The sequence below is a fragment of the Lottia gigantea genome (genome assembly GCF_000327385.1).
Source record: "Lottia gigantea unplaced genomic scaffold LOTGIsca_51, whole genome shotgun sequence".
In the NCBI taxonomy this organism is placed as follows: domain Eukaryota; kingdom Metazoa; phylum Mollusca; class Gastropoda; family Lottiidae; genus Lottia; species Lottia gigantea.
This window is the reverse complement of record NW_008709752.1, coordinates 1,171,921-1,199,042: the sequence shown is the minus strand read 5'-3', so window position 1 is coordinate 1,199,042 and position 27,122 is coordinate 1,171,921. Positions and strand designations below refer to the sequence as shown.

At 39.1% G+C, this 27,122-nt stretch overlaps 4 protein-coding genes across 4 annotated transcripts; 2 read left to right on the top strand and 2 right to left on the bottom strand.

Moving 5' to 3' along the window:
* Positions 1-114: 114 nt before the first annotated feature.
* LOTGIDRAFT_165427 (hypothetical protein) lies at positions 115-1,550 on the top strand (the record flags this gene model as incomplete). Its single annotated transcript, XM_009062443.1, has 2 exons — positions 115-259; positions 571-1,550. 2 exons carry the CDS (start codon positions 115-117, stop codon positions 1,548-1,550), a joined length of 1,125 nt encoding a protein of 374 aa, XP_009060691.1.
* A 333-nt stretch (positions 1,551-1,883) lies between these two features.
* On the bottom strand, positions 1,884-2,177 carry LOTGIDRAFT_98092 (hypothetical protein; the record flags this gene model as incomplete). The annotated part of the gene is made up of 1 exon (XM_009062442.1): positions 1,884-2,177. A coding segment is annotated over one exon (294 nt), but the record flags the coding sequence as incomplete, so codon positions are not given.
* Positions 2,178-2,614: 437 nt separating this feature from the next.
* LOTGIDRAFT_165426 (hypothetical protein) lies at positions 2,615-6,204 on the top strand (the record flags this gene model as incomplete). The annotated part of the gene is made up of 3 exons (XM_009062441.1): positions 2,615-3,050; positions 3,783-4,036; positions 5,899-6,204. The coding sequence occupies 3 exons, from the start codon at positions 2,615-2,617 to the stop codon at positions 6,202-6,204; spliced, it is 996 nt and encodes a 331-aa protein (XP_009060689.1).
* Positions 6,205-24,588: 18,384 nt separating this feature from the next.
* LOTGIDRAFT_165425 (hypothetical protein) lies at positions 24,589-25,470 on the bottom strand (the record flags this gene model as incomplete). Its single annotated transcript, XM_009062440.1, has 1 exon — positions 24,589-25,470. One exon carries the CDS (start codon positions 25,468-25,470, stop codon positions 24,589-24,591), a length of 882 nt encoding a protein of 293 aa, XP_009060688.1.
* Between the last annotated feature and the right edge of the window lie 1,652 nt (positions 25,471-27,122).

Genomic DNA, 27,122 nt, shown 5'->3' with positions numbered 1-27,122 from the left:
CTTAAAAGTTTGAGGTCCAATGGAACTTACGTTCCATCAGAGGAGGACGCACATATTATATGTTCACTGCTGAGGATAACGGCAGAGGTTACATTATGTCCTCAAAGAAGCACCATGTATATGGCTAAGTTGAAAGATACAGGTCACACACATGATGACCTATTAGTACAAAGTATTGGAAAAGGGTTTTTAGCGGGTCAACCAGGAGTGGTGTTGACCAATTCAATTGTATCGACCGATAAAGAAAAAGACTATAACAGTAAGATCTCGGTAACGATTAAATTAAAAGGGGGCTGTTTATTCGACCAAGCTCAACCTATTATGGACCGAGACATTACAAAATTGGAGTCAACAAAGAGAGAAATAAATAACGTAACAACAGACAATGACATTTTCCAAGACTTTGATGTTAATATTTAGTTTAAATTTATTCTACTTTTACTTTGTTTACACCGGATGTAGAACTTTAGTTGAAGGGTAAAATAAATATGGTTGACAATGTCATGTGATTTTATTAGAATAGAGAATTAACAAGGTCTTCTTGGAAAAACATATAATGCTATAAACAAGAATTGCTTGCCTGGGCAGAAGTTACCAATTTAAGTGCTGAAAAGAAGGGGACAGCAGTGGCTCTTTCACTCCCAGAACCAAGAGAAGAACAGAATAGAGCTGAAGAGGACAGGCCAGAAATATTCAAGATCAGAGGTCAAGTATTTGATCAAATTCCCCTGGAATCCTTAAAAGTAGAAAATGGCCTTCAAACCTTGATTGACTTTTTGGATGAAAATTTGGGCAAAGATGATTTAGTGGACTGCTTAGAAAAATATGAAGAGTTTGACTCATATACTAGAAAAGATAACAGTACAATAGGTGAATATATAGCAGAGTTCAACATACGTTACAGAAGAATAGAGAAGAAAAAGATAAACCTACCCCCAGAAATACTTGCTTACCAACTTGTAAAACGAGCAAAATTAAGTGAAGATGAAAAGTTGTTAGTATTGACCGGTATGAACTATTCCAGCAGAGAGACACTCTATGAACAGGCTAAAACTTCTCTCAAAAAATTTAAAGGTTGGGAGATGAATCGCTCAACTTCGACGAAACCTGCTATAAAGCTTGAACCTGCCTTTCTTGCTGAACACGAGGAGGCTTTAAATATGTCTGGTTATGTTAGAAGAGACAGTAGTTATAATAGAGGCGGTTACAGAGGAAATAATTCTAGAGGTTGCAGAGGTGGATATATTAGAGGAAATGTTCAGAGAGGGGCACAGGGAAGATTTAGTGGTACAAGTATTCAAAAAGTTACAAAGAAGATAAACGATCCAGGACCTGATGGTAATCCACTTAGATGTCCATCCTGTGGTTCATATAGACATTTGATGGCAGATTGTCCAGATAGTTATGAAAATATGTTCCTTTTTACTGGTTATCAGAAAAATGATGTTTCAATTCTGGGAAAAGATGCCCAAAATTTTGCTGTATTAGAGAGTGCGTGTTCCGGCACTGTTTGTGGATCAAAGTGGATGAAGAATTATATGGATGCTTAAAGGGCCCCATACACGCTCAATATTCTGATGACATTTTTTGACATCAGAATATTGACGAAAATCAGAGTGGCCACACACGTAAAAAAAAGTATTGACAGAAAGGCAGTCATTTGTCTCTAGATCATCAACTAGGCAACATGGATCCTGAAATTGCATTGGCAATAGCTCTTATAAGCGAAGATCCCGTTCCTAAATCATGGGGCCCAAATCCAATAAGTATTGATGTCAATTCTTAAATTGATAAAAAATGAAACTAACTTCATCCTGACTGCTTTCAACTTGTACTGATGGAAGAATTGTGTTCATCGAAGTGCTTGGTGTTTCTTGATCTCTCAGAAAGCTCATGGCATCAAAATACCAAAGTGTTGGTTGATAGATGTCATCCGTTCCAACTCCTGACTTAGTTGAATCTAGCACCTTTTTCAGTTCCTTTCGAAAATTTGTTCTTAATGCAAACTTTTTTCGGAGTTCATCTTTTGTGACATCAGGAAATTTTTCCTGGTATTTTCCTAATAATGTTGCATAAGCTTCATCCTTCTTCGTTTTATTGCTGTAATCATCAGATTTTACCCACCAAAGAGCCGGCAGGCCTTTATACACCTGTATGCATTCAAGAACAAACTTTCGATCTTCTTCTTTGCTTGTAGAAGGCATTTTTTACCTTTGAATTTTGTCCTTGAAATGAAATCTGACGTGATAATGCCCACACACCTCACAATATTATGACGCGACAGATTATGTCGTCAGAAAATATCAAACGAGCTTTGATACTTTTTGGAGTCTGTCAGAATCTGACGTAATGCTTCAATATCGCTCACACACACTCAATATGATTGACAGAATGTCATTCTGTCGGGTTTTCTGTCAATCATATTGAGCGTGTATGGGCCGCTTTAGATGGTGATGGTAGGCAGAATATCAAGGTGTCTGAAAGAGTTAAGATTTTCAAGTTTGGTGGTGGCACATGTTAGAAGTCTGTACAACATTGTGAAATACCTGTCACTTTAGGAGGTAAAAACGTCATTTTAAACACTGATGTAGTTGATTCTGACATACCATTACTAATGTCTCGTGATGCTATGAAGAAGGTTAGAGTAAAATTGAATACTGTGGATGATACAGCCGAGATTTTTGACAAAATCGTTTCATTAAACATAACCACTTCTGGTCACTACTGTATACCAATTTGTCCTGTTGCAGATGAAATTCCAGTAGAAAATGTATGTGTAACACGTCTAAGCTTCGAAAACCCAGAAGATCAACATAAAATCCTGCTTAGGTTACATCGTCAGTTTGCTCATCCTCTCGAAAAGAAATTTATTGACCTATTAAAAGACGCGGGATCATGGCATGAGGAGTACAAAGAAAGTGTGATGCAAATTTATGAGAGGTGTGATATCTGCAAACAATTTGCTACTACCCCTGCCCGACCTGTAGTAGCACTCCCTATGGACAAGGAATTTAATGAGATGGTAGCTATTGACTTGAAGAGTTGGAGGGGTAAACAAAAATTGCATATAATAGACATGTGGTCAAGATATACGGTGTCAATATTCGTCAATAGTAAACATCCTAAAGACATTATCCATCCATTGATGCAAAATTGGATTGCTGTTGTTGGTGTAATGGGGCAATTCTAAATGATAATGGTGGAGAGTTTTCCAATCATGAAATAAGAGAAGTTGCACCCATTCTTGATGTCAGATTGATTACCACAGCAGGAGAGAGTCCATTTCAAAATGGACTCTGTGAACGGGTTCATTCTGTCACTGATGCCATGTTAGCTAAATTGGAAGCTGATTACAGAAAAACTGACATTCGTGTATTATTGTGCTGGGCCAATATGGCACGAAATACACTGAATATGTGGAGTGGATACAGCAGTCATTAGTTGGTATTTGGGCTAAACCCTAATATCCCTAATGTGATGAAAGAAACACTGCCAGCATTACATGGAACCACAACAAGTGAAACATTTGCAGAACATTTAAATGTCTTACATAGTGCTCATAGTGCTTACAAACAGAAGCAGACGAAAGGATAAGAAGAGCCTTGAGAAGTAAAGTTGAGTTTCAGAACAGAGTTATTCAAATGGTGATTTTACAAAAGAGATGGAAGTAATAGATGGTTAGGGCCTGGTAAAGTCGTGTTTCAGGACAGAACAGTCATGGTGGTGTTTTTGTGATTGTCTCTCCCAACCGAGTTAAAAAGGCAAATAATCCATATGACAAGATGAAGTTTTAATTAAACCTAATGAAGTATCAACTGAACCAGTAATTAAAAATCAAAAACTAAAAGCAGGTAACAGAATTAGATATGGAATAGGAGAAAGTGACACATGGAAAGATGCTGAAGTATTGGTAAAGCTACTGGAAGTCATAAATATTGGTACAATGTTAAAGATAAAGAAAGATGGAGACGGTGGAGTAATGAGTATTGATTTAGAACAAACTGAAAGGCAACATGATGAAGAAGAGAACGAGGAAGTGAACAGTGTTGAAATTGAGAAAGCTAAAATTACTGAGTTGGAGAAACTAAAACAATTCAATACATATGAAGAAGTTGATGGGAATGGTCAAATGGTAATATCTACAAGATGGGTGATTACAGATAAAGCTGGTAATGTTAAGGCACGCCTTGTCGCAAGAGGCTTTGAAGAAGAGAGTGATTTTAAGACTGGTAGTCCTACAGTTGGGAAGGGCACCTTAAGATTATTTTTGAGTGTATCTGCCAGTAAGAACTGGCCAGTGAAAACAACAGACATCAAATCTGCTTTTGCACTCAGGCATCTTCCAAGGTACTTTATTTTCCAGCGAAAACTCACTCTCCCGGTGGTGAGGTTGCCGAAATATATGAAGAAGGTTATCACGCATTGATTATCAACTACCAGACGAGAGTGGTTATCTACCAATGTAACAAATAGTATTGCTCCAATAATGAATAAGATTAGTAGTTTTTATTTGTGTCTTATGCCATGTTCTTATCTATCATCTATTAACTTACATACTAACGTTTCTGTTTTCTATTGTAATGTCCCTTACTGCTGTATTGTCTTTATAACCCAAGACAACATCGTTTTTAGTTAGTTTTGTCTGCAGATAACGGACAGCTCAGGTCGTAAAGTCAATCCACCAATATGAGGCAATAAGGAACCCACCTGTAGACTAACATTATAATATAAACTATATAAGAACTTCAGTTATATTTTCTATATAACAACCAAGACGATCATGCTTATAAGAAATGTTTTCTAACACACTTCCATTCCATAGGAATTTATAAATAATATTAAGAGATTTAATAATATAGCTTGGTATTTTCAAAACTAATGATGGGTATAATAACTTGGGTATGGCAAATGTTTTTAAAATCTGTATTTTTCCTCCAAAACTTAAATTTCTGTGATTCCACTTACTGATAATATTAGATATTTCATTGATCCTATTTTCAAAATTTAGTTCATTGACTACTTTTTTAGCATCTGCAAAGTTTACACCACTTATTTTTATAGATTTACTACAGGTTCTTAAACCAAGAGTTTTTAGTTATATCTTTAAGTCATCTTCAAAGAAATTGTTGCCTTTGAAAATGTTGTAGAAACAGAAATTCCACCGACAGGTGGTTATGAACAAGACAAAATTCAACGACATACTGAAACTGCGTCGTCTAGTTCTTCAACCGTTATTTGAAGAAAGTGATGGTAAATGAGGTGACGACAATGATAGTGATATACGCGGATACATCTTCGTCCAATGTTGCGGCATCTCGACATTGTGAAACGTTTCTTTTACGATAAGGATGCTTCATCTACAAACAGTGATTAATTCAGAAAATCAATTCTAATACAAACTAAAAATTCCGTGCAAAATAAATTAAAGTATTTTAATGCACATGCATGTTCTCAAACCTAGATAGAGCAATGCCAAATGGTTCAACAGATTGTGATTGTTGTGGAGGTGACCTGATGGAAGTAAAATTCCCGATTACGCAAAATTGTTCACTTCCATGTCAGTTTGAAGGGGGATTTCAGTAGTTGTGGAAATGAAGAATTCTACATAACAGTAAAAAATGTAAAGTGCCTTACCAGAAAGTTTAAAATGATTAGTAGTTCAGCTCAATATTGTTTTTGTGGAAATGAAAAATTCTTTGACAATTACATATTACATATCAATAAAAAATATAAAGTGAAATGGTATCGTTCGAGTTGTGTTGGATTGAAAAATGTTCCAAATGGTATGTGGGTATGTCTTAATTGTAGGTCCAAGCGAAAACCGATTCTTCACTACCTTTACAGACAATTCGGATTTTCCTTTTGTGAACGTTAGATAATAATACTGGTATAGAACAGGATAAAACTACTACTGGCGCAACACAGGATAGAACTACTGGTACAACACAGGATGAAACTGATACACCAAATCATGCTGTTCAAGAAACTATGAAGAATCTTTTATGTGCAGTGACTCAAACTAAAATTATTCTTAATGACTTTAGTTCTAATATAAGAAGAGATATCGAAATTCCAACTTTATTTTCAAGTTCTAGCAGGAAAACCTATCGGCCCACAAATAATGAAATAAATGATGAATTTGCCCGGGAATGTTTTGAACACATTAATGATGTCCTTGAATGTTCTGAAGAATTTGATGATTAATTGCTGATCCAGATTTTAGGTGCAAAACCTCACTCTTGTAATAAAATAGCCATTTTCTTATCCTTTGTTTGATAGTGTGAAACAAAGTTCACAGCTGTTTATTCTCCACAGATCCTTCACATAACCCTGTTTACACCAGTATTGTGTCCCCAAATGACCACTCTCGTCCAGCCTACTTCAAAGGATTGAGTATGGGGTAGATCAAATAACCACAACAATGCCTTTTGAACAGATATTCAATTACGGGTCTGTGAGAACAGCAAACATTATTCATATTTCTTATCATAGTCTTTAAATATTATTCTTTATTCTATTATTATTTTGTATTGTGTTTCTTTGTATGGGGTCGGCTATATCAGATGAAAACAAGCAATCTTTAGTCAGTACGTTCGAGGATACCTAGCTGCTCAGACGTCTGATATTGCCAACCACTGTACAGTTATGTTAGATTGTAATAAACAAAGTCGAACATCACAACGTTGGTGAGATTCCAATATCGGAAGTCTGATATTTGGGAAAATCACTTTTTGGAATTTCCTAGATCTAATCTTAGATACGCACGTCATATCCAAATATCAGAGCTCTAGGCCAATTAGATTTTGTTTTATAATCCTAAGATAAAAAGTCGTATCTCATTGGATAAAAATTTTGTACTTCCAAAAAGTCGCAGTCAGATTTTATTCCCCACATGCATCGTCTGCTTAAGATTTGAACAATTTTTTTTTAATGGTAAGTTTTCTTTTATGTGTTTTTAATAAAGATTGCATGAACATGCTTCATTTTACCATGCAAATTCTGCAATTAGATCTTTTCCTACAAAACAATTTATGGGTCTTCTAGTGGAAGAAAGTAGTGTGGTAAACTAATTATCGTTAAGAGTTAATTTAAGTTAAAATATTTAACTATTATAACATTTGATTCATTTTATAGCCTATTCTATTGTGGTATGTGCAAAATTCATTAATTTTTTTACAACATTTTGGATTGTATTCAAATAGATTTCCCGTCTCATTTCAGGTCAAAGGAGCACCTTAGTCATGCTCAAACCAAAGCAGTTCTACTTCAGGGGGGCAATTCCTTGTTCGTCTTGCAAATAGTGGTCAAACCCCACTCACTAAACCTTAGAACATCACTGAAATGTCAGTCAGTGATCAAGGTATGAGCCAATCAATACTACCATCAACTACACGCAGAGGTTTATCATTAATAACTGCAATACCTGATGGGTATACAACATCTGGAAAAGAAGAGAGAACTCTTAATCCTATACAATGTAGAAACAGATGTAAATATGGAAAATGTTGTTCAAGTTTCAGTAATCATAATAGACATAATATATTTGACCTGTTCTGGAAATTAGACTGGGTAGGAAAGAAGATGTTTATAGTAGACATGGTAGATAAGGTACCAGTTCAAGAGAGGAAAGTAAAGCTACCAAACTAAAAATTCCTTTACACCCTGCAGAACCTATTGACTGTTTTCAAGCATATTTCCCTACTGGTATCTTTCGATTGATGGCCGAAGAAACTAATAACTATGCTGAACAGTTTTTTGATAACCCAACTATTGATGAATTGCCAGAAAACAGTAGATTTAGAGGCTGGTCTGATACAGATGAATATGAAATGAGGAAGTTTCTAGCCTTGGAAATTGGCATGGGATTGTGCAGCAAAAATAGACTTCAGGATTATTGGGAAACGTACTGGCTTACAAAAACATTGTCTTACGGGCAAATTATGGCTAGAGATCGTTATTTGTTGCTGAGATCATTCTAACACTTCAACAACAATGCTAATCAGCCTGCTAAAGGAGATATAGATTATGACCCACTCTATAAAGTACGGTCATTGGTAGATTTGGTCAAGACACATATATGGATATGTACCAGCCTAACAAGGAGTTATCGGTGGACGAGATCATGAAGGGATTCAAAGGACGGCTAAGTTTTAAACAGTACATCCCGAATAAACCACGCAAGTGGGGCATTAAAATTTGGTCCTTGTGTGATTTTCAATCCGGTTTTAATTTACGCTGGAATGTTTACACCGGAAAATCAGATAACCGTGATCAAGAAATCGACATGGGACTGGGTGCTAGCGTTGTTACATCTCTTCCGCGTGGTCTTGATAACTCTGGACATGTGATTTATATGGATAATTTTTTCTCTTCGCCTTCTCTTTATGTAAACTTGCAAGAAAAAGGAATGGGGGCATGTGGTACTGTCCGATCTAACCGTGTGGGTTTGCCCAAGAAAACTGGACAGGCTGATGTTCGTTTGAAACAGGGTGACAGGCCTGTCTTTTGGAGTAGTAAGGAGATGACATTCACAACATGGCAGGATACTAAAAGAGTCAACTGTCTGTCTTCTATTCATGGAAATGATGTTGTACAGAAGGAAGTTCGGTGCAGAAAGGACCCAACCGGTAAACGTGTAGCACTTAAGCCAGAAATGGTGACTTATTATAATAAGTATATGGGAGGCGTCGATAAATTTGACCAATTGGGCTCTTATTATTGCTATCCTCATGAGTGTCAAAAGTGGTACCAGGTATTGTTCCATTTTATAAAGGAAACTGCCCTTGTTAATATATATATCACATACAAGTCAACACATCCAGATGACAAAACCATGGACCAATTGAAATACCGACAGAAAGTTATCGAACAACTTTTTTCCAGTGCTACAAATGATCAGGTTCCAGAAATTCCAACAGTTGACATGGTGGAGGATAGACGTAATAAAAGGTTACAGGAACGCCATTTCCCTGCCGAATATTTGAACAAAAAATATAGACCGGAATGTGTCGTTTGCAGTGATCGTACCAGTGGAAAACGCGTACTTATTGTGAAAATTGCAACCTCCCAATGTGCATCTCGCCATGTTTCAAACTATTTCACACCAAACGGAACTATAAAGTAAAATACTAAATGTAAGACTTCTTTTGTCATTGACATATATGTCTTTATTATCCAAATGTGAACATGAAATAGAACTAGGATAGTAAAATGCAATGATCGGATAGAATTGTTTCCTGCCAATGTTAAAAAAAAAAAAAAATTAATTTTTTTTTTTTTTAATTTTTTTTTTGTAGCTGTTATAGGTATATATATTGCAAATTGTTTTAGAAATGCAGAGACAAGAATGTGGAAATCATTTATTGGTATTTTTCAGCAGTATATTTTTATTTTTACCGAAAAATTTGACATTTTCAGCCAAAAACACGTTTTTTGCTTGATTTTGAAGCTAATTAGCTAATTTGCATAAATTTGCACATTTGAAAATAACATATTCTGAAACTTGTTGATACCCAAAAACTTTTACACATTCACAAATGCTCTATCTCCAAGAATTCATGATGTATTTTGACATTAAAATTTCTCACTACAATTAGTAATAATTACATTGTTTTAGCCCAGCAAGGAATATAAATGAGCATATTGTGCAGTCCAACAGCGAAAGGGATACTAAGTTTCATCAAGATGGTATCAAAATTGTAGCCTTTATCGTGCATACAAGCCGAATTTAACGCGTTTTAACTAAGTCAAGGGCAAAAACTCTGAAACAGTTCATCCGATTATTACCAATTTCAAACTTGGCCGAGATCTCATCAACATTTATGTGCATACTAAGTTTCATAAATATCAGATAAAAATTGCAGCCTTAATCGTGCATACAAGCCATATATAACGCGTTTTTACTAAGTCAAGGGCAATAACTCTGAAACCGTTCATCCGATTATTACCAATTTCGAAATTGACCGAGATCAATATATACATGCAAACCAAGTTTCGTCAAGATCAGATAAAAACTGTAGCCTCTATCGCGCATACATCAAATGTGGACGGACCGACGGACAGGGGCGACGGCAATATACGTCCACATTTCCATTTGGGCGTATAAAAACAGAGTAACAGAAAAGGTTAAAATGGCCAAATCGTATTTACAATCCCTACCAAATTTACCCAGCCATTATTGCAGAGCTTCAAGCTCTAAAACATACTTAGAACCAGTCTTTGCAGACATGACAGAGTCTTTGCAGACATGACAGAAGTCTATAATGCCTACTCAAAATACTGTGAAGATAACAACGATTCCAGAGTGTGCAGACGTACTTTTCGAGATATATTTCACGACCTAAACCTTGCAATCTTGCAATATACACGTCTAAGAAGGATCAATGTGATCTATGTTGTGGCTATCAAACAGGAAATGTATCCGAAGACAAATATAATTACCACATTCAACAAAGAGACAATGCCAGAGACGAAACAGAAAGAGAAAAGCAGACTGCTATTAAAGACCCCACAGTTATAGATGCTGGATCTGTATGCTGTCCTGTTAGCTCCAAATTTAAAAGCATCTGCAATGAATTATAAGACCAAATTAGGATGTCATAATTATACTGTATACGATTTGGCGTCAAGGGAGTGTATTTGCTATTTTTGGCATGAGAGAGAGGGGGGTTTAACTGCCAATTCATTCGCTTCCTGCCTATACGATTACTTATTAAGGGTACCCGAGAGGTCTCCCAACACTAAACAAATAATTATATACAGTGATGGTTGCACCTACCAGAACCGTAATACAGTATTATCAAACATGCTCTTAAAAGTGGCATGCGACAAAAACATCACCATCCTATAGAAAATACTTGAAAAGGGCCATACACAAATGGAAGTCGATTTTGTGCACAGCGTATTAGAAAGAAAAATTAAAAAAACGACCAATTTACTCCCCTCAGAATTATGTAGACATTAAAACATCCTGTCAACATTCAGTATATTACTTGTCACATACCTTCTTTAAGGAATTTTCAAGTCTCTAAACAATAACATCCATACGTCCAGGTAGAGTATCTGGAGATCCAGTTGTAACAGATATCCAGGTCTTAAAATATTTGCCTAATGGATCAATAACCTACAAGCTAAACTACAATGATGAATTCGAAGAGTTACCAAGAAGATCAAGGTCTACATCCACGCCGTCCTCATATGAAAATACCATACCTCAATTGTATGCTGTACCCTTACCAATCAAAGCATGGTCAAATTTAAGAACCTTTAAAATGACAGGTCCTGTCATGCGCGATAGGAGTAGTGAAACTGTTTCTATCAAACAAATGCCATGGATACCATATTAAAATTATAAGCCATATCAACAGCCAAAATCTATCCCAGTCAAAGAACAAATCGGAAAGCCATACAGATATAATTGTGCAATCAAAAAGAAAAAGGTGTTGTGGAAAGGTAAGCATCCTTTGCTTCAAGTCCATTAGTTCCCTGCTTGATTGATTTTCGGGTTGATGTAGTTGGCTTAAAGTCTGAAACATCGTTCTCCAGTAAAATGTCCTATTCTAAGTTCCAAATAGTCGTAAGTCCAATATAAATCGAAAAAATCACAAAAGGGTAAAACGTTTATACTACATAACAAAGAAACGTATTTATAGCACTCATGCCAAAAATGGTGTAATTTTAATGATTCAGACCGATTTTAAACGGTTTTTTGTTGCTCCTGAAAAATCAACTTTTTAGAGATACGATTTTTTGGAATCCCAGCGACGACAAGTACTTTACCTTTTATCGGAAACCAACGTGAGACGAAGACCTACACTACAACAGAGCAGAATAATCGACCAAATCCTTATGATTATTTGCCATGTGAGTTTTGCAAGAAATTTATTTACCATCTTAATCCATGGTATCATAGGCTAAATTGTGTTGTGGGTACTTATTTCTTCAAGATTCAGACTAATAACCAGGATAATATTGATAGTGAAGAAGAAGAAAACGAAAAGGCATCTGCAAATTACTCTCAAAGAGGAAGATATCTTCTACAAAGCGCTTTACTTGATGATGGCATACTTCAAGATCTTTTTGATCGCATGCGGTCAGATGATATCACACGAGTTGTAATGGAAGACACAGTTATATAACGACGTGCTGCTCTAAAATTAGAAGGTTTGGGTCATAAGATGGATCAGAAGAACAGTGATGTTTTACAGAATCAGTCAGTCTGCAAGAGCTTTAGCTAAATTGGTAATTGAAGCCAGAAAAAGAAACCTGGAGCTAAACTTGATCTGGATTCATTGTTGCGGGCTGAAAATTTTTATTAGGTTGTAGTGTCTACAAGGTCGATTTCATGAGATTAAATGGATAATGAAAAAGAAGAAGGAAGCGACCAATTTCCAGAAGGGGGGAGGGGCAGAGTTAATTCTAAACGTACAAACAAGATAAATACAGAGAGAAAAGGAAAATTACAGACCATACCCTTAACTAAAGATTTAAAAAAATGTGTGGTTTCATATTAGCGAATATGTATGCATATGTGGAGTCACTTGCAAAATATAAAAAAAATCAACAGGCTGGAGTGCTTTGGTCAAATTCACTGTCGTTAGATTGATATTGTTTAATAAAAGGTACAGGGCTGAAGGCATAGGAAGGTTGTCGCATTTTTTAAACAAAATATTTCTTTTATATCGTACTCAGGAGCCTGTTTTGGTGCAGTTGCACCTGAATACATTTCATTTCATTCTGAAGTAAACGACGAATGTTTTATGTTTCCTAGCTACCTATTATGTTAATGTTATATTATCATGTAATTGTATTTTTCTAATTTTTGCCTCTGGTAAACTGGTTTTTCTGTCATTTGCTATTAACGCAAGTGGGGAATTAAAACTTGGTCTCTATGTGATGCACAAAGTGGTTTTTACTTTGGAATGTCTATACCGGAAAATCTGTGAATGTTACTCTTGAAATGGGACTGGGTGCCAACGTTGTTATGTCTTTTCTTCATGGTCTCTTCTTCATAACTCTGGACACGTGATTTTATTTTCTCTACATGTAAATTTGCAAGAAAAGGGAATGGGTGCATGTGGTACTGCCCGGTCTAACCGTTCAGGTTTGTCTAACAATACTGAACAAGCTGATGTCCGTTTGAAACAGGGTGGCAGGCATGTCTTTTGGAGTAGTAAGGAAATGATTGGTGCTTCACAGGATGGATAAGGACAAGTGCTAATAGTTTACATTGAAAGCCAATTCTTCTTCTTCTTCTTGTTGGTGGATGGTGTCCGCTTCGGAGAAATTCCATATCGCAGACGTTGAGTAGGGAACGGGTTGCTCCCATGGTTTCTTCTTGATCTTCTTCTGTAGTCTTGATGCTGCGTTCTTCTTCTGTGTTTCTTCTTGGCGATCTATCGAGAACTAAGTCCCCAATGATCGCCACACCTACAGATGAGCAGGGCGCTCTTCTGATGTGCTACTTTATGTGATCATTCGTGACTCACTAAGAAAATTATAGACTGTCTCACAGATTGTTGACATACCCTTCCCCGTATGGGACAGAATATTCTTCAAGGTGTAATCCAGCCTATATCTTTTCATTATCTCGACCAGCGATTTTCTTAATTCCCTTAGTTGCTCACAATGGATTAACAGATGTTCTGCGATGCCAGCTTCACCACAGGGACATAGCTTTAGTTCGTATTTGTGATTTCGTACCTCACCCATCATTCTCAGACGGGCGACCGTTCCACAGATCTGTCGATTGGGGTGGTGTAAAAACACTTTACTGCTAATGCTATCGTTAAATCGGAAGCGGAATGCATTAGCATCTATGAGAGTTGCCTCCCATGTCGATTTGATGCTTTTTGTGATCATGCTTCTTATTTCCGATAAACTGTAGTCTATCCGGTCAATCTCCGATAGTCCTAGTCCTATTCTTGCGAGTTCATCTGCAATTTCGTTCCCTTGTATGCCTACATGAGACGGGATCCATGCCAACTCGATTGATTTGCCTTGACTATGTACAAGTGAGCACGCTTGCCTGATTTCATCCACTAGCTTCGCTTGAGAATTAGAGGAGTCGTTGAGTATCGATGTCAGGCTACTTAGCGAGTCGCTTAGTACTACATAATTTGAATGATAGTGGCCCGCGGAATATTTCACCGCGTAGAGGATTGCAAGCATCTCTGAGGTGTACACTGAGCAGTTATTGGGCAATCGCTTGCTAATTCTTGTGCTGCTCGAGGGGACGTAGATCCCCAAACCCGTTGTACCATCATCCGGGTTATGTGAACCGTCAGTATAGATACGTATGCTTTCCGACCACCTTGCATCCATATGAGTTAAGGCGATCATTCGATCGATGCAAGGATCGTCCCGTTTCTTATCCAATTTCGAGGCGAGAGAGGTGTCGACAATGGGGGGCGAAACCGTCCAAGGAGCAACTTGGGAAAATACAAGAGGCTTTATGGGCAACCTATCTAGCCCATACTTCCGAACGGAATCCCGAACTGACTGTCCGAAGCTTATCGTTTTTTTGGCGTGCCTGAACCTCGCGGTCTCGAGGTAGTAGGAGATGATTCTCCAAGGTGTTTCAACTTTGACCAGTATCTAAGGGCTAACTCCTCTCTGCGGATTTGTAGAGGAACCTCACCAACATCTTGGAGTAATGACTCCGTTTTTATGCCGATGCCTGCTCCGGTGGCTAGTCGGAGGGCTGTGTGCTGTATGACATCTAACTTATGAAGGAGCATTGGTCTGGCGGTCATGAATGCCTGTGAACCGTAGTCCAAGATGGGCCGGATCAGCGCACGATAGATCATCATGAGCGTCACAACATTGGCGCCCCATTCATTGCCAGATATATTCCTCATTAAGTTCAGCACAATTTGGCATCTGTTTGTGATGTTTTTAATGTGAGGTTCCCATGAGAGTTTTCTATCGAAGGTTACACCAAGTAGCTTGGTTTCACTAACGAATTGAATACGTTCGCCGTCCAATACTAGTCGCATGTCGGTCTCCTGGGGGTCTTTACAGACCAACATTCCTACCGTTTTGGCTTTGGATATTCTGAATCCCCAGTCATTTGCCCACTTTGCAAAGCGACATGTTTGGATCCGCATTTGAAGGTTCGTATATAACGTACCATTCCCCCAAAAAGTGCTGTCGTCAGCAAACATCGCGATCTGACATTTGTTTGACAGGTATTTGGGGTTGCGGATATCATTGACCATTACGCTAAACAAAGTGGGGCTAATAACCGAGCCTTGGGGCGTGCCATTTTCCAAACTGAATTCTTCGCTGAGACTCTTTCCTATGGTTACACGTATCTTCCTGTCCGCAAGAAAACTTGCTATCCAGTTGTGCATACGACCACATATTCCTAGTTGGCGCAGCTTGTGCATCAATCCATCTGTCCAGACAAGATCGAAAGCTTTCGTTAGGTCTACGAACACTGCACAGAGGAACCCAGAACTGTTCAATGTCTTAGACATTGCGTGTTGTAGCCTAACTATGTGATCCGCCGTAGATCTGAGCTTTCTGAACCCACTTTGATTCTTGTCTAGAAGATTATTACTTTCTAAGTAATACCGAAGACGATGTGTTACCATCGTTTCGAGGATTTTGCATAACGTGGATGTCAGGCTGACGGGTCTGTAAGACTCCGTTTTATTGGGATCTTTCCCTGCCTTTAGGATAGGTATAATGGATGCCGTCTTCCATTTTGTCGGTACGTGGCCATTGGTCCAAGATTCGTTAAAGAAATCCAGTAGGATTTTCGAAGCTTCGGGAGGCAATTTCTTCAACATCGAGTACTTGACTTCATCCTCCCCAGCTGCACTGTCTTTTTTAGACGAGAGAGCTTTCTGAAGTTCATCAGACGTGAAAGGGAGATTCAGTGGGTCGTTTTCATCTATGTGCGTCAACACATTGGAATGGTCCACTGCGAAGTTAGTTTTTCGATTCATAAATTCGGGGGAGTGGTGTTTATCACTACTCGCGTCAGCAAAGCTCTCAGCCATAAGGTCTGCCTTCTGTCTATCGCTCTCTCCTACTCTATCCCCATAGGTTACTACGGGGATTTCGCGGGTAGATTTAGTGCCATTCATCGATTTGATTTTGGCCCAGACATCCCTGATCTGGGTATGCTGGTTTAGCGTTTGACAGAAGTCATGCCAGTGACTGGTGCGAGCCTCACTGATGACTTTCCTGGCGTTCTCTGTGGCTTCCAAGTATGTCCGTTTTGTTTCGGTGTTGAGGTTGCGTTGAACACGACGTAGTGCTTTCCTTCTAAGCTTTACTGCATTTTGGCAGGCGTCCGACCAACAGGGCTTAGGACAAGCCCTGTTTTTACCAGAGGTTCTAGGGATAGCGTCCTTGGCTGCCTCCATGAGGACCATGGTGACATTGTTGGCGTAGACATCAACATCGGCGTCCTGTATATCCTTTACGTCCCACTGCGAGCAGTTTTCAGTAAATTTTATCCAATCTGCCTTTGCGATTCGCCATTTTGGTTTTCCAACGGTACCTTCCCTCTTTATTTGACCCCTGTAAGTGATATCTATTAATAGATGATCACTTCCCAGCGTTTCAGTCGAACTGACCTGCCACTCACAGTTTGAAGCTATATTAGATGTTGCGATAGTAAGGTCTAGATTAGACATCAGAAGAGTTATGAATCAAAGTAGGCCTCCCATCGTTAAGTATGCACATGTCGTTATCCTCAATGAATTGGAGTAACCCCTCTCCTCGCTCGTCTTGCTTGTACGATCCCCATGCGTTGTGTTTAGAATTGAAATCACCACAGAACAGGACGTTCCGGTGTGAAATCTGTTCGCATAGGTTTCTATACGAGCTTGGTTCAATGACATTCTTGCCAGGCGGCAGATAAACATTGACTATTGCAATTTTGCTTCCATCGGCAAGCGAGAGGGACACTCCGTTGACTTCGAACTCCGTACTGTGCAGGACTAGCGTTTGATATGATAGTTCAGTCCTGACATAGATTGCGAGTCCTCCACCGAAACATTTGCTATGGGCACCAGGCCTATCCAGTCGAGATAAACGATATCCGGGCAATATTGTATCTTTAACTCCAGGATAGAGCTTGGTTTCTTGGAAGCAGAGAACGTCGTACCTTGCGGTACTTAGAAATTTAATCAGTTCAGTGAGCCTGGCCCGAAGGCCATTCAGGTTATGCTGCAGGATTTTGAGACTGCGATCCATTGGGACAGTACTAAAGATACGAGTCTAATCCTGTTCCGTTCGAGGCGTTTTTTATTCGTCCTGCCAGTCGTGCCCAGGGGTTAAGCAAGTATTGGAGTTGGAGTGCTCAGATCGAACATCCTCTTCCAATACCTCCTCCTCTCCTTCGCTCACTTCCGGGTTGGACTCTGAGTCATAAGCCGTTGTGTTTGAATTTTTCGGCTTTAGATGCGCACCAGTCCTACTTGAATTTGGAGTTGATGGCATCGAAAGGATGCGACCTCTATTGACCGTTCTGACGTACTGATCTGCTGTTAGCTGTGTCGTGGGTCAAGGTCTCAGGAGACGATTCAGGACTTCCTCGTGCTCCCCCTTTCCTTTTTCGGGAAACGTCCGTTTGGTTACTAACTGGGATGGAGAGCTCCTTAAAGTTCTCAACAGAGTTTTTGACGGCCTGAATGATCTTCGAGCCAACCCTGTGCCTATCATACCCTTCGTCGGAGTTGGCAGCTGTTGCAGCAATTTCTGCAACGTCCAGCATCAAGTTTAGAAAACTCTCCGCATCCCGGAACACTGGTGTGAAACCGGACCCCTTAGACACTATTGGGGGGACGCTTGTTTCCAATACTGGCTTTGACTTTTTTGGCTTCTCAACCTTAGAAGAAAGATCTTTCTTCTTTGGTTTCGTTGCCTCAAAGCCCTCCCGTATTTTCACAAGAGCGGTTGCCTCTTTGAAAGATATAGCCATCTTAGCTTTTACCTTTAGTGTATGTTTGACCTTCTTCAACTTAGGACAAGTTGGGTCACCTGCCATGTGCCTATCATTACAGTTGGCACACTTTGAATCCGATGCCTTGCATGCCTCCGTGGAATGCGCGCCTCCACATTTGCCGCATGTTGGTGTCCCTCGGCAGTGTTTGCCAAGATGACCAAAATTTTGGCATTTGTAGCAGCGGCGGACCCCGTCCACGTAGGGGTAGGTATTCCGGATCAGGTAGACGATTCCGATCAGTCTTGGAATTTGCCCTTTCGGGAACGATATTACTACCATTCCGTCTTCGGCTCCTTCCTTAACTTTGAATCGCCGTACACTAGATACGTTATACCCCCTTTCATGAAGGTCTTCTAACAATTTCTCCTCAGAGTAAGCAGATGGTATCCGATACACAACGCATCGGTCTGAGCTGACCGATTGCTGTACCCCCTTCCTCGACTTTCTACCGAGTAGGCTGTCCTTAGTTAGTGCGATGTCCGCGCTTTCCCTCGCCTGGAAAGCTAAGCGAACCGATCCATTGCCTAAGATCTTGACCATTGGGAATCCGGCAATTCCCCAAGATCTAATTTCCCGACCGATTGCTGTTGCCTTACATCCTTTTTTTTTTTTTTTTTCATTCCGCTTACCCACCCACACTTCGATCAAGTGTTTGGTGGATATTCTAGATCAACATATATACATAGAAATATCCACCACTCACATATGCCTTTGATTACAGAAATAGAAGTATTAAAAATCTAATAAAGGCATATGTGAGGCGATCATCATCGTGTAACCATATTGTTTAATTACTGTATTATATTATGTTATGTTATTTTGTTTAACAGTAATTAAAATATATTCTTTTGAATATATTATAGAAATATATTATGTGTATAAATAATGATATTATTGTAAATAGATCGATATATAAACTAGTGTCCAAAAGAAACGATACCAACTTATTTTCAAAATTGTTTTTTACTAAGTGAATTGTCTAATATGAAAACATGTAAATTCGTATTGCATATCCCAAACACAGCATAGTCGATAAAAATACCGGGAACACGTGATCACTGCCGGGAAAAAACGTAAATTTCATGAAAGTGACATTTCCCTCTCTAGCATGTTCTGCACGTGCATAAAAACTGTATAAAACGGCTGATCAGACACGTTGATATCACAGCAACAAAAAGAACACAAGATATGCCACGTTTCACAGCCATCGAGAGAGAGAGAGCCGTTGGAATGGTCCAACAAGGAGCGACACACGTCGACGTCGCCAGAAGGTTGGGCTGCGCACGCATCACTATCATCAGGTTGATGCAGCGGTTACGTCAGACAGGTCAGACGTCAGACAGGCCCAGGAGTGGAAGACCACGAGTAACCACGCCCCGTGAAGATCGTTACATTCGGGTATTACACCTGAGGAACCGCACCGTAACAGCGACGTCCACGGCGGCTACAGCACTGGGACACAGGATCAGTCGACAGACCGTCTACAGGAGACTACGGCAGTTTGGTATCCGGCCACGTCATCCCTACCGCGGACCGCTCCTGGGGCCTTGACACCGGAACAACAGGCTGATCTGGTCCAGGCGAGTTCGACGTTGGCAACGGCGGGACTGGGCACGTGTTATGTTCTCTGATGAGAGCTGATTCCTCATCTTCAAAAACGATGGACGACAGCTTGTATACCGACGATTTGGTGAACGTTTGGCGCCTAACTGTATCCAACAGGTCCGGCCGTTTGAAGGTGGAGGGTTAATGGTTTGGGGTGGCATATGTGGTGACGTCAAAACGAGGCTTGTAATTCGTGGAAACCTGAATGCACAGCGTTATATTGGTGACATCCTACGGCCTGTTGTGGTGCCCTTTATTCAGCAACAGCCTCGTGGACTCCTTTTCCAACATGACAATGCAAGGCCACACACAGCAAGATTGACACAGAACTTCCTTGCCAACGTCAACGTACAGATTTTGCCATGGCCCCATGTTCACCGGACATGAATCCCATCGAGCACTTATGGGACCACCTCGATCGGCAAATCCGACGTCGCCGTGTGCCTCCAGTCAACGTCCAGGACTTGGAACGATGTCTCATCGAGGAATGGCAACGCATCACTCCCAACGTCATCATACGTTTGACGGCATCAGTCCGTAGGCGTGTTCTGGCATGTATTGATGCTCACGGTGGACATACCCGCTACTGACTTGACTTTGTGACGTGTGGTGTGACATTTCCCGTTGTTTCTGTGATCAGTGCTCTAACGAAATGTTCTTTTTTCGACCCCACCCATCTTTAAAGGCTTGTCATATTGGTTGTACAGATTTTATTGATTTTTATTGAAATGAAATTTGTGTACAGATGTTGTGAAAGGATTTCTCAAAAGCATAACACTACACCTAAACTTCTGCATTGTTTATTTTTTCTTTTATGTCGTTCCAAACAGGTGGTATCGTTTCTTTTGGACACTAGTTTATATATATATATATATAAATTTATAATGATGATTAAAAATATATTATGATGTGAAAGAGTTATGGGTAAGTATTCAATTAAGAATTCGGGTAAGTATTCAGGTAAGTATTCGAGTAAGTATCTAGGTAAGTATATGATACTATTGCACATTTTATATATTTGTATATGTTTGTATATATATATATATTATTATTTTTTTTTTTTTTTAAATTTGGGTAATTTCTAGCAGACTGTATAACATATCATCTATCTCTATTGGTTTTGGTTTGGTTCTATTAACCCAGATAGTGTGAAAATAATGATAGAAATATGGATACAGCCTGCTATCGATATTATAGAGAAATGGAGTAAATTCCCCAATGCTAATATTCGTACCCACGGTATTTCTCAAAAAATAGCAGAAGCTATCCCTTAGTCTACCCAGATGTCCACAATCCACGAACAGATGTCTCAGGCTCTCTCCACCAATCCTGCAATAGTTGCATTTGGTGTCGAAATTGGTGGAGCTACGGGTTCTCAAAAAGAACTTAGTAGGCAGAGCCTGGTGTAGAGCAAGATACATGAAGTCGAGTTGACGGAGGTTTAATTTGGATTCGAATAAATGGCCAAAGATTTGATTAAAGTTAATATGTTGGTTTGATTTTTGTATCTTGCTCTGTATGTTGCTGGTTTTTATAAGTTCAATGTATATTTCTTTTGAAGTGGATTTAGCTGTAATTTTGATGTTTAATTTACGGTATCGGGACAAAAGGGTTTTGTACGAAGAGTGGACATTTAGGGTAGAGACAGGATAGGTTCTGCTAGGGTTTAGATTCTTGAGAGCGGGACCGAGCCAGTAGAATAGGAGGGCAACCCAGGGATAATTAACTCCCCTGGCCGCCCAAGCTATTTGCTGTAGATCAAAACAGTCCAGTTTCAGCATAACGTCAGGGACATTCTGCCCACCTTGATTATATGGCAGTTTTAAGGTTTCTCTGGCAATGGCCTCATATTTGCCATCCCAGAGAAAATTATGTATCACAGAATTTAGTTCTTTTAGTATATTTTTATCGGGTTTTACAAGTCGACCCACATACCAAATCTGAGAGAGGGTGTAAGTGTTGAGAATGTGGACTTTTTCTCGAAAGACTAGGCTGCGATTTTTCCATTTTATTAACGATTTTTTGATGTTATTCACGATCGGATTCCAATTTAATTTTAGGTTGTTGGGGCCGAAAAATATTCCCAAAAGTTTTATTTGAGGTTTGATGTATTTGGTGAGCAGATTTGGTATGTGGGTTGCCATTCGGCCAAGAGTAAGTATTTCGGTTTTTTCGCTATTAATTTTGGAACCTGTTGCCATTTGAAATTGATTGAGGGCCGAATCAAGGTGGGCAAATGACGTCGGGTCAGTTATAATGACCGTTAGATCGTCAGCATGCTGGACTGTTTTGATCTGTTTTGGGTATTTCGGTAGTTTAATACCGTGGATATGGAGATTGTTGATGATGGTAAGGGCCAAAGGGTGTATAGCTAGAGAGTAGAGGGCCATGGATAGGGGGCAGCCTTGTTTCACGCCGCGCTCTGGGGTAAAACTATCCGTAAATGCCCCTCTAACCTCACAGCACACCCTCAGGTCCTTATAAAGAATTTCTATCCATCTCAGGATGTTCGGTGGGAACTGCATCTTGACCAGGAGATGCATGAGATAGGATCTGTTGACTCTATCAAATGCCTTCTCCTGGTCATATGCCAGTAGAGCCAGATCAATTCGTTTCTCATCCGCATATTTTATTAGACTGTCAATCGAGAGCAGGTTATTGATAATGGATTTGCCTTGACCTGCTCCCGATTGAGTGTCCAACAAAATATGGTTTAACACTTTGTTTAGCCTATTGGCGATCACCTTGGCAATGATCTTGTAGTCAACCGTCAGCAGAGATATGGGTCTGTAATTTTTTAAATCAGTTTTTGAACCTTTATTTTTGAAGTTGATGGTTAATATGGACGTCTTCATGCTGTCGGATAGTTCTTGTCTAAAGTAGATATTGTTGATGGTATCATGAAGATCGTCCTGCAGAATGGGCCAAAACTTGGAGTAGAATTCCCTGGGAATTCCATCAATCCCCGGGGATTTGTTGTTTTGAAACCCATTCAATGCTGTAAGGAGTTCTGATTTGGTTATAAGAATATTATTGATTTTTATTTGTTCTGCTGGCGGTAGACTATTGACCTCGGACTGATCGATGTAGTCCGTTATTACTTCCCTGGCGATGAAGTCAGATGTGTAAAGGGTTGTATAGAATGATTGTACTGCTTTAAGAATCGAATTTGATCGAATTAACGTCCCTTTGTTCATGGTATTTCGTAACAACTTAATTTCATCGATCAGTCCGCGGTGGATATTGCCAAAGTGATCGTCATTTAGGTCATGAGTATTTTCGATGTCGATCTTTTGGTTCTCTAGCTGCAGGAGTTTATCACTGAGTTTTTTAGATCGACATCGACTATACTGTATTGAGATATCCTTGATGTGGCCCTTTCCCGTTTCCCACCAAACAAGCTGGTCAGGATAATCTGGCTTTTGCAGCTGCCAAAAGCACCAAAATTCTGTAATGAGTGAGATGTACTGGGGCTCGTCAAGTAGTGTGGTGTTAAGTTTCCACTTGCCTTTACCCCAGCGGCTTGACCCTAGTCCCAACTCAACTGTTAGTGATTTATGGTCGGAATATGAATTATTATTATGTTCTATTTTTTTCAGGGAATTTAAGTGATGTTTGGAGAGGTATAGACGGTCAATACGGGTTCCAGTGTCGCCCCTGACAAATGTGAAAAGCTTGGTTCTCGGATACAAGTGGCGAAAGCTGTCTTGTAATAAAAAATCCGACTTGATATCCGAGAGTTTAGAGAGAGCAAGTGCAGGTTGGTTTTTCCTGGTCTCTGTTTTTGAATCCTGTTTCGTTTCAATTAAATTAAAATCCCCAGTGATAATATAGCTATCAGCGATATTGAAAAATTGATGCAGGTGAGTATGAATTTGACTAAAAAAGGCGCCTTTTAATTCATACTCCCTTGGGCCGTAAACATTTATAACATGGAATATATTTTTTTGTATGGTAAATTTGATATGTAGGAATCGACCTATTAATTGAAGTTTTGGATGGGTCTAATGGACTTTTTGTATAGAATGGCAGCACCTCTGCAGATGGCACTGGGTCCATTGGATCTAACCAGGGTGTAGTCTGAGATAGCCTCAAGATCAAGAATATCTTGGTCCGAGATTATCCCAGTTTCCTGTAGACAAATGATATCCGAGTATTTAAAGTCTGTTAATATTTGGTGTAATTTGCCTATGAAGCCTCTATGTATGTTTAAGGACGAAAAAATCATGTTAGTGTTTATATGTACGTTTTTGTTTATGGATATATGAATAAATGAGTTATAGAAGTACTTTTTTTTTTAATTATTATTATGTTATATGTAAGTTATAAATGTATCGCTGATTTATGTGGTGGATTGGTAGCTTTCTTGTAGATCTTTTCTTTTTTTCTTCTCGGATTTTTCTTCCGATAAATTTGGCCCTCTTTTTAAGGATTCCATTTGTTTTTGAGTATCATTTTCAGGGGTTTATATTATATTATATTATATTTTTTGCAATTTCTGTTTCTTTGGTAGGGGGTTTAGGTGTGCTGGGCTTTTTTACCGACTTTGATGCTCGTTTGACCATGGTGAAACTCGCATCAGACTCGGTGAAATCGCCACTCCCCTTATCAATATTGAAACGGCCACTCCCAGTATAACTGGTCTCGAGATTGGATGTTTTTTCTCGGCGTTTCTTATCACTAGAGGTGCTCGTTTCAAAACTGGCTTTTTTACTTTTGTCTTTATTCAATTTTTCTTTTTCTTTCTCTTTCTCTCTCCGACTTCTATCATAATCGTGTTCCTGAATTTCTTGCCACTCATCAAGAATGGTGTCGTTTCCCTTAGTCGGAGGGACAGGAAGGGGGGTGGGTGGGGGAATAGGGGTAGATGTTTTCCGAATGCCTTTGATGACACTCATCAAGGCATGAGCCTGTTCCAGCATGGCATTTGTTTTGTCCGCTCAACGGAGGTATCATTTTGCTGGTTTGGTATGTCCGAATCTGACAATTCCATGTCCCCAACAATATCGATTGCGGTATTATCAAAAGATGGTACCGGATCGATACTGTTCGTTGAGGGCCATATTGGGAGTTTGAGGCCATGGTTCGGGCATAGGTTTGGGGCATGTCCAGCGTCTCCACACTTGAAACATATCAGTTCTGGAAGCGAACTCGCTACCGCACTGTAGGTAGGTAGGTAGATGACAAGTTAACGTTCGCTTCCAGCGGATGCTGATATCGCAAACTAGGTAGTTGTTGGTAGTCGTAGTAGTTGGTAGTTGGATTGGATCAAATTGGATGATTCGGTGTTGTTGGTTTGTTGTTGATTCTTCGTTAGATCTGGTCGGGTCGAATGACATGGCGGTGAAACTCGGCCCTGGAAGCGAACTCGCTACCGCATTGTATAGGGACTTATTATTAATAGTCTGTGGGCGGGGGCCAGGGGCAGCATTGGTAGGGCACATAGCTGCTAGGTGGTTTTCTCCGCCACAGCAGAAGCATCTCCGGGCTGGCTGGGGTTGGTCATCATACTTGACCGTAATCCTGATACCATTGATTATTAGATTATTTGGTATAGGCTTCTTTATCTCTGGAGTAAAGATTAAATGTACCCCATTGTACATATTAGGGTAGCCTCTCCAGGTACATCTTTTAATTTTTGCCAAGGTGCAATATGTATTTATCTTCGACAAGATATATTTGGGGTCTAGCTCATACGGGGCCCCATAGATAGTAATTTTTATGTCGGGTTTTCGATTTAATTCCTCGACCTGGTTGGCTCGTGTAATGGTAAATTTGACTGCGGGAACTATCTGAGTACCGTTGCCAAACCAGTCGATAAAGATGTTAACATCTGCTGGCTTTTCTAGAGAAACTATAAATTTAGTTCTCCCTATGTTTTGAAAACCCCTTACTAGATGCATCGGGGCTTCCGCTACCTACAATGCATCTAGTAAATCCTGAGACCTTATCTCAAAATCGGTTGTTGGTTTGAGTAAAAGGCTACATGACCTGTCAATAGGCATGATGGTATATCAGAATTATGATGGCTTGACAGAAATTTATATTTATGAAGATAATAATAATGGGTGAAAAGATATATATATATATTTTTTTTTTTTTTTTTATACTTTTTTATTTGTGTATATGAATATACATGGTGCAATGTGCAATATGTCTTAAAAGGCTAGAAAATTCTAAATTAAACGAATTTTCACACAAACCATGACTTATTTAGAGGATTTTAAGTTTTTGGAGAAGTTTCCAAAAATCTGGGATTTCTGAGAAGTTTGAGATTTTTAAAATTTTTGAAGTTTTTGAAAAATTTGAGATTTTTGAAAAAATTGAGATTTTGGAAATTTTTGAAATTTTTGAAAAATTTGAGATTTTTGAAAAAATTGAGATTTTTTGAAATTTTTGAAATTTTTGAAAAATTTGAGATTTTTGAAAAAATTGAGATTTTGGAAATTTTTGAAAAATATACAATTTTTGAAGAATTTACAATTTTTGAAAAATTTACAATTTTTGAAAAATTTGAGATTTTTTGAAATTTTTGAGCTTTTTAGACTTTTTGAACTTCGAAAATCTGGAAAATTCAGAGATTTCTAGGTTTTTGAAAACCTGAGTCCTTCAGAATTTTTGAATATTTGAAATAATAGAAGATTTGGGGAACTTCAAATATCTGAAAAATTTTCAGATCATAATAGATTGACAAGTTTTTCCTATGAGAGGATTATGAATATAAAAAATGGATTTTTAGGAATATAAATATTCAAGGGGCTCAGATGACTGATAGACTGGAAATGACAAGATTTATAATGTATATATGACTGCCGTAATAATACAATATCCGGCAGCCATTTGCATTTCTATATGAAGATAAATAATTCTCCATATAAATCCACTCACATCGGAGTGGACTTAATCGATACACTTCCAAAAGTTATCAAATTTGTTAGATCTATTCTTCAAGATATCTCCAACTCAAGGTTTTATTTCCTAGAAGGACTTAGCGGGCCGTCGGAACATAAAATGTCCAGCCCTTACCTCCGCTACAATAGAGATATCTTGTTGAATTTGGAGTACTAACGTGATGTGGACAGTGCGGTGTCTAACAGTCAACATCCTTTGAATGTAAGACCCTCCCGGGTCTGACAAGAACTACATGATCATAGGGCTTGTCTGGCGTGGCTTTTGGGAAGGTTTTTGGAGTTGGAGTACTCTTAAACACTTCCGCCATAGTACGAGCATCAGCTTTTGGGCTTTCCATTTTACCGACTAGAGTTGGTTGGTAGATGGCAAGTTAACGTTCGCTTCCAGCGGATGCTGATATCGCAAACTAGGTAGTTGTTGGTAGTCGTGGTAGTTGGTAGTTGGATTGGATCAAATTGGATGATTCGGTGTTGTTGGTTTGGTTGTTGATTCTTCGTTAGATCTGGTCGGGTCGAATGACATGGCGGTGAAACTCGGCCCTGAATGGTGTGGCGTGAGTTACTCGGTCTCCTTCATTCTTCCAAACTCGTTCTGATCATGGTATTTCTTGTTGATTAGTAGTCGAATGGTAGTCGTTGGTTTG